Source organism: Papaver somniferum, chromosome 5 (genome assembly GCF_003573695.1).
Source record: "Papaver somniferum cultivar HN1 chromosome 5, ASM357369v1, whole genome shotgun sequence".
NCBI classification, from domain to species: domain Eukaryota; kingdom Viridiplantae; phylum Streptophyta; class Magnoliopsida; order Ranunculales; family Papaveraceae; genus Papaver; species Papaver somniferum.
In genome coordinates, this window is record NC_039362.1 from 38,845,416 (window position 1) to 38,853,657 (window position 8,242).

At 36.9% G+C, this 8,242-nt stretch overlaps 1 protein-coding gene across 2 annotated transcripts; it reads right to left on the minus strand.

The window, feature by feature from the left end:
* Positions 1-370: 370 nt before the first annotated feature.
* Positions 371-2,112, minus strand: LOC113277378 (omega-hydroxypalmitate O-feruloyl transferase-like). Of its 2 annotated transcripts, XM_026526493.1 has the most exons (3): positions 1,643-2,112; positions 997-1,519; positions 371-927 (listed from the first exon to the last, which is right to left on the minus strand). In XM_026526493.1, the coding sequence occupies exons 1-3, from the start codon at positions 2,105-2,107 to the stop codon at positions 644-646; spliced, it is 1,272 nt and encodes a 423-aa protein (XP_026382278.1). In that variant the 5' UTR covers positions 2,108-2,112; the 3' UTR covers positions 371-643. The 2 variants fall into 2 exon arrangements, with proteins under 2 accessions (XP_026382278.1, XP_026382277.1); XM_026526492.1 differs by having other exon boundaries at positions 371-1,519.
* Positions 2,113-8,242: the final 6,130 nt, after the last annotated feature.

An 8,242-nucleotide genomic window follows, 5' to 3' on the forward strand; every position in this document is an offset into this window, starting at 1 on the left:
CGCACGAAATCCAGGCGCAACTTAAATGTCCGTTTGATGGTGGAGCGGATGTTATACATCCGTTTCAATCATGGTCAAGCATTAAGTGGGGCGGGCATATAATGTTGGCTTGATGACAAGCGAACATTTAAGCTACGTTTGGACCAGGCGAGTTTATTATGTGCGCTCGATCAAATTTACTCGTGCACTGTAGCGTGGCAGCACAGAGTAAATCTATTTTTCTTACTTGTTTTTGGTTTTTGATATTTGGTTATACTCGCGCCACTGCAGTTGGTCCAAAATTTCCAGTGTCGTTAATTTATTACAAATGAGTCAGCAATAAAAACAAGTTCCACCTAACAAAGAGAGACTGGGATTTGACATAATCACAGACAAACAAAAAAAAAACATTTTCTAATTTTTGCGATTATACTCAACCGATTACAAACCCTGAATAAACAATATATATATCTCACCAGCAACATGAAGTTGATCACATCATAAGAAATATTCGACATTACTTTAAATATTTAAAAACGATTACTAAACAGTAATACATGCTTGCTGGACCATGTACACGCAGAGACTGATAGCTTTTCTGGGTAGGACATGAGATTTACTGAAAACAGAAACAGGTTTTGACCTCCATTGAGATAAAAATCAATCAATAGATAGATTGAATATCTATCTGCATAAGTTCTTCGAAGATTTTCATTGTAGAAGCTGGCAAGCCAAGGAATACGTTTATACTCTTTCTATCTTCACCATGAGGTAAGAATAAGTCCAAACCCGGAAGAGGAACTGGTCCGAATGAAAATGGCTCTCCCCAACCGAAATCCGTAGTATGAAAAGGTAGCTTAGACCAAGTACTCACCAAAAACGTAGAGGATAGAGAAGCTCTAGTTCTTGTTTCTTCATAGCAGTCAATCGAAGATCTTACGTAACTATCTGTAACCGATTTAATTGAGTATCGAATTAGCTGAATAGTAAATGACATAGGGTTTTCCAGTAGTTTACCTGCTGGGCACAAAGTACCCATGAACATGGCACCATTGCCAAAATACCCTTTTGGCAACGGGGGATCAATTCTATCCCTACCATCCACTGCAAAGTATAGCTTTGCTATTTGATCCGGATGGAGTTTTAATGCTTGACATCTAGTTCTCCACATATAAGCAGTCAGTGCTTCGAATGTTGAACATGTCTGAAGAACCCCATCTTCCATCGCTTTTGTTTTCAGTTGTTTTAGCTTTACTGGATCGAAAATGAAAGACTTGAAAGAAAGCTCTTCTTCTTGGTCAAGATTAGCCGTGTCTTTCGGTAAGTCTTCAATCTCTGCATACTCATTATGGGTGAACTCTACCTTAGTCGGGTTTCTTGCTTTGAGCAAGGTTCTGTCTAGAAACGGATGCATGGTTAATGGTAAGCCTCTGGCAATTTCTCCCCATGAGTTCAAAAATTGCACAAGAGAAATTCCATCTAGCATACAATGGTTCACGCTTAGCCCGAAAACAAATCCTCCACACTTGAATTTGGTTACCTACAACGAAATATAAACTGATCAGAAGAATTGCTGAATTGATTTTCTGACATATTCCTAAGATAAAAGGTCATAAACAAATCCTCCGCATGTAATGTATGACTAGTTTAAGAGTATACAAACCTGTACACTAAGAGGAGGAACATCGAGTATACTTTTTGCTTGACGAATGTCATAAACAATTTCTTCGTCATCGAAAATATCATAAACAAGCTTCGAAAGAGTTTTAGTATTAGTTGAATCAAAATCTCCAATCACGTCAATATTACAGTCAACCTCAGCTTCAACAAAAACACCCCCTTCTCCTGTGCAATTGATTACCAGCTTCCCATCTTTGCTGATTTTCAACCGGCCAGCAAAGGGATAGTAGTAAACGAGAATTTTTGCGAAGGAATCCTTGATGGTTTCGACGAGTGATTCTGACGACGACTTAAAGTAGTACACGGTTGAGAATGTAAACGGCACTATCTGGTCAAGATTACTAAGGAAATATAGACCATTTTGTGTTTCCTCTGCTGGAGTAATCAAAGTTGGTTTTCCGACGATCTTTAGATTGTTAAGAAGATGGTCTGACAAATAGCTCCCCATCACAAAAGGTTTTGCAATTGATACTTTGGTTCAAGTAAGCCACACTATATATAGGGAGATAGAAGAAGTCAAAATAACATGGCTGCATTGGTTAATCTAACGACCCTGGAGGTGCACGACATTTGCACTTTACTTGTTTGAATTTTTTATCTGCTGCCCGTTCGGATACTCTAATCTTCGAGATGGTAAATTTCATGAAGTAAATGCCAAGATGCAGGGGCTATTGGCTCGCCGCATCAACAAGCATGAACAACTAGGCATCTTTGTTTTTTATAGCATACCATTTCTTATTTTAGAGCAGCAGTTGCAAACATTTCGCCAAGTTAAACACTATGCAGTAAAACATCGGGGTAATTTGCGTTACCTCCCCTGTAAAGATTGATAATTTGCATTATCTCCCTTATAAAATTTAAATTAGCAAAACCTCCTCTCGTCAATAATTCCGTTTATTCCAAGTTAGCTGACTCAGCACTAACTTATACGTGGTTTTTATTTTTTTGGAGTAATTTGCGTTACCTCCCCTGTAAAGATTGGTAATTTGCATTACCTCCCCTGTAAAGATTAATAATTTGCATTATCTCCCCTATAAAAAGCCATGTGTAAGTTTGTGCTGAGTCAGCTAACTTGGAATAGACGGAATTATTGAGGAGAGGAGGTTTTGCTAATTTTATTTTTGTAGGGGAGGTAATGCAAATTATCAATATTTACAGGGGAGGTAACACAAATTACCCCTAAAACATCTATAAAATAATAGGTTTGAGACCACCCGAATTCTATTATTTTAAAAAGATATTACTTAATCGATAAAATAATAATTTATTATTTTATACATATAATGATAATATATTAATTTAAAAAGTAGTTCTTAATTTAAAAAATTTCTTTGGAAAAAACGAGAATTTCCCTATTAAAAAAATAAAAATAAAGTATCTTAGGATAGATACCGATATAGATTTTTAAAAGTGAAAAATATAGAAAAAGATAAAAAAAACATTAACGGAAATATTTTTAAAACGACTTGCATTTGTTTTTAAAATAATAAATCTTATTAATTTCAGATGAAAAAATATTTTTATACAGAAAATTTTTGTATTTAACATGCAATTGTAAATCACTAGGATGTCTTCGCGTGTTAAAGGTGTATGAAAATTATTTTTTATTTTCTAATGGAATTATTATTTTATACTCCCTCCGTCCTATTTTAGATGAAGGGGAAGGGTTTTTTTCAAATCCCAAATTACATGAAGGTTTTCATATTTTCTCCCCAAACCTTTCTGATTTGTCCATGCTTTGGAATCACATATAAACATAAAATATAATTTAAGCTCAATTTCCCAAATGAAATTTTTAAATAATTCACTAGATTCCAAATCCACACTAAAATATAGGAATTAAAAACTAAAAATTTAAATATTTTAGGAGATATTAATAAGGATAGATTTGGAAAATATATAGTCTATTTCTTTTGTCTTAATATGTGTGAAAACACCTTCTCCTTCATCTAAAATAGGAGGAAGGGAGTATAATATTTGGGACCTATTAATGTTTAAGGGAACTTTCAAAATGTATTATATTATAATTTTATCGAATTTATTATTTTAGCACTAAGAGTCCGAGTCGGGACTGGAAAATTTAATTATTTGAGCGAGACTATTATATCGAGTATTATTTTAAATTTTTTTTATTGTAATTAGCTGTGTCAAAGTTTGTCGACTGAGGTTCATTTGCTGAAGAGGCGAAAAAATATACTAACGTTTTATTTTTTGCACCTACAATAAACCTACTTATGATATTGTTGTTAATAGGTTCGGTTAAGAGGAACTTGTCATTACAATGTCAGCAGAGTTTGGTTATTACCAAATATTCCTAAAAAAAAAGGAAAAATATTATGTATTCAATAATTGTATTTCATCAGGAACAAGACAAAAAAAAGAAAAAAAAATTAAGTTGATCTTTGGGAAGCTCATCCAATTCAAAGTGATAAAAATGAAACTTGGTGAGGGTCCATTAACTAGATGCTGCATAGGCACTCGCCAGAAGCCCAGAACTAAGTACGCAATGAAAAAAAAAAGTAGTTACATTGGTAATTTGGCTGCTAATATGAAATGGAGAAGGTACCGAATATACCGCCAACTTCTTCGTTCGACAATCTGCATGTACAAGACCTAATAAAATTACAAATAGGTCAAAATAAATACCTTTGAAAAAGATGATGTATACCTTTCTAGAGTCAATATGTACAAATGTTAGTACCTAAAAATCACTTCCAGGCAAAACAAATGCCCGTTGTAGTACTTTCTTTTCAGGTTCGAAAATCAAAATCGAACAGGACAAGCCTAAACCACGATAGTAGCTATTCCGTACTGCTTCGGTCACGATGGAGAGGAAGATGGGTTGATCTTAGGGGAGGGAAGCAGAAAAGTTTGAGAAATTGACAATATATGGTATTGAATTGTGTGTGTTGGGTATTGAAAACTGTGAAGAATAACAGAGCTTTTTGGGTAGGAAAGCTTGTCGTGTCTTCTGAGTAGGTTGAGCGAACTATTTATAGTAGTTTAGGATACACAATGCCAATCTCATAAGTAGTGGAAGTTGTGAGTTATGGAGAGATGGAGACGATGGGTAAGTGCGAGATAATCTAGGGAAGTTTCTGGAAATCCCTTTATGTTGCGCCGACTATCTCTCCAATTGCTGTAACTACCACACTACTTTAACTTTTCACATAAGGTATTGCCACGTTGTATGTTGTCGTAGACCACCAGATCAATACCCCATGAAGAATCCCCCCCATGTAACATATTTTGATGTTTCGTAGGTGTTTTTGATGGATTATATCGTAACCATTGATATGCCATATAGACGTGCTAAATGGAAGTTGTTGTGAAAACAACTTAGCCAAAGCTATCCGTGGAATTGGAGCGTGCTCGCGCTTTGTTGCGGCATACCAGAGTAGCTTGGCTTGTTAGTGGCTAGTCAATACGCTATAATTTAGCGTGACATGTCAACGACGTAAGAGTGGCATAGTGCGCGCATGTAACATGCCACAACTAAAATAGAGAGAAATATTACAGGCCATATTCTACATGTGAGATGATGGAGTACTAAAGTACCATGTGACCTTTGATTGGCCTATTTTATGGAGATAAAATAGTGAATGACATAGTGGCCCAAAAATAGCGCATAGGCCATGCCATGGCCGTGACAATGATGCCAAGGCCAAGATTAGCGCGCGAAGATTTCCCACGGCCTTGGCCATAGCTTCCAAGCCCAAGAATCGCGTGCGAGACTTTGCAATGGCCGTGACCATGGTTTCCAAGGACGTGAACCATGCGCGGGGTTGCACCGTGACCTTGGCCGAAGCTAATACGGTCGATAATGACGCATGGTAACCGACCATGGCCTTGGCCACATTGTCAAGGCCGATAATGGTGCGCGGGATCATGTCGTGTCCTTGGATGAGGCGCGGGGACCTGCCATGGCCTTGGCCACATTGCCAAGGCCGATAGTAGCGCGCGGGACCACGTCGTGGCCTTGATCAAAGTTTCCAAGGCTGAGAATGATGTGTAGGACCTTTTCATGGCCTTGGCCACATTGCCAAGGTCGATAATGGTGCGCAGTTGTGCATCGTATGTTGCAGCCTTGGCGTAGCTTCCAAGGTGCGTTAATGGCGCGCGGGATCACGCGGTGTATGCAGTATACACTATGGTCTTGGCTATGCTTAGCCAATGTGCCGCAATTATTAGTCCATCAATCATTATTTGATTATCATATGGCCATGAACTCGGGTTTGAGTCCATGGAAACATGCCAGAGTCAAAGTAGTCGAAATCGGCCTCCTCGGCCGAGTAATCGGCGAGTACTCGCTACAAGGTAAATGAGCGAGGCGATTTCCGAGTCCAAGGTCATTCCGATGAACAACCGAGTAATCGACCGAGGAGACCGAGGAAACCGAGTACTCTCCGAGGAGACTGAGTATTAGACATAAATCATCCGAGTACTAGGTATAATTCATGACTCATGTGTATGATATATAAATATCTAATAAATAGGTTTCGAGTATGAGGCCGAGTATTGGCGATTTCCAAGTCCGAGCTCATTGCTCCTCGCTACAAGGTACTCCATCGAGTAGGACCGAGGAACGTTTTCGATTACTTTTTTCCAGACCTAGACTTAAAGTATAATGCTATTCTAGTACCGTTTTAAATACGATAACGCCTATATATCATGTTCAAGGAAATCAACCGTGGGAGTTTGCGACTTGAGACGATACTCGATATGGCTATATACTAGCGGTCAATTCGTCTAGGAGCTTGTCCAACCAATATGATAGAGTACCAGTAATGAAATACTCCACTCGTATATATATATATATATATATATATATATATATGTATATGTTATGCGACGGTTAAACAGGAGGTTGGATATGCATTACTGATTCTATTGCGGAATACATTGTAGATACAAATTCTTAATCCTGACGCTTGGTCAGGGATACATTGTATTTATGCAATTAGGGAAAATCCAATTTACCGTAAATACCCTTGTCAAAAACTCACATCAACATTAGTCTCATGGTTAGAAGGAACAATGTCGTGTTGCGTGGTAAGCACAAGATGGTGATATAGATACTCAAATATGAAATTCATAAGCAAAAAGGGCGTTACTTATTTTTAGGGTAGGCACCATGGTGCGCATGGCTATGATGCATTCACGTCCCTTGTTCGGCTTAGAAAGGTGAAGTTCGGTCTTAATGCGCCCGTTTTTGCTTGCTTTTATCATCTTTTCTTCTTTTAATTATTTGTGTGAACTTCAAAATTCTTCTTTTAATTATTGGTGTGAATTTCAAAAACATGAATAACTAATTTTCTTATTGATTGAGGATGAGTTCTTAATTCTTAACATGATTTGAGTTTTTATTTAAATTCTATCTTGAAGCTTTCACATGATTATCGTTTTTTTTTTCTATTAGGAATGTTTATGCTTGCATGATAGATCGTTTAGTGTCCAATTGAATTGATTTGCTATTCAATATAAAGCTAGTAAAAGTTAGGGAATACGTAATTTTTTCTTGATTCTTTATACAAGTAGAAAACATGAGACCTTGCAGAGGGATTTTGTGGAGCAATTGTGTGTGAAAACAACGCTAGAAAGTGGACCGAGCTAACCGAGTTTAACTACTAGTACTAAACCTAAATTCATAAATATTAATGCGTTCGAGCGAATTACATCTTGTAAGCGAACCTCAAGGTGGTTCTTTTGAATATAATCGGATAACTAAGCGGACATGTTGCTCAGTGAAACGAGGAATTTCGGGGATAGCTAAGTGAACCTGCTATTCTACGGTTGGTGATAATCTGTGACTAATAAAAAATGGAAAAGAACATAACTTGAATCATTGTTTTGCAACGAAGAACGAATCCTTGATCTAATCTCTCTTATTGATCTCAACTTAAACTTTTGATTGCTTTATTTACTTTCTTTTTGCAAACATAAAACAAGAACACCCCCACCCCCCTTTTGTGACAATCATACAACTTAAAATCTCTTGCTCCTCGTGGGAACGAACATGACTACACTTTATTACTTGTTAATTAGGTGGAAAAATATTCATTAATTTGTTGTGGTTACGACACGCGTCACCTCACAATAATCTTAAACGTATGGTATATAAACGATAGGTAAGATATTGTGGAATCACAAACGATGAGATGAAGATATTTGTCACTACTTTTTATCTTACCTATCGGAGATTGAATCTCGAGCAAATCTTAGAGAAGATAATAATCAATACGATAGAACAAAGTAAGATCAGAACACGCAATTACAGAGAAAATAGTTGGGTTTGGCTTCAGAATCCCAATGAAGTCTTTAAGTAATTAACCTGTAATGGTTTTAGAAAAACATAGGTTAAAAGAGAATCGACTCTAGTCGCAACTAATATCACACATGAGGTGTTGGGCTTAGGTTTCCCAGTTGCTAGAGTTCTCCCTTATATACCTTGGTAACAAAGCATTCAATATTCACCGTTAGATGAAAACCCGATTAGATTCAAGCTAATATCTTTTAACCGTTATATTGACTTAGCTTGTTACACACAAATGAAATGGACCTTCATTTAGATATAGGTAACCGT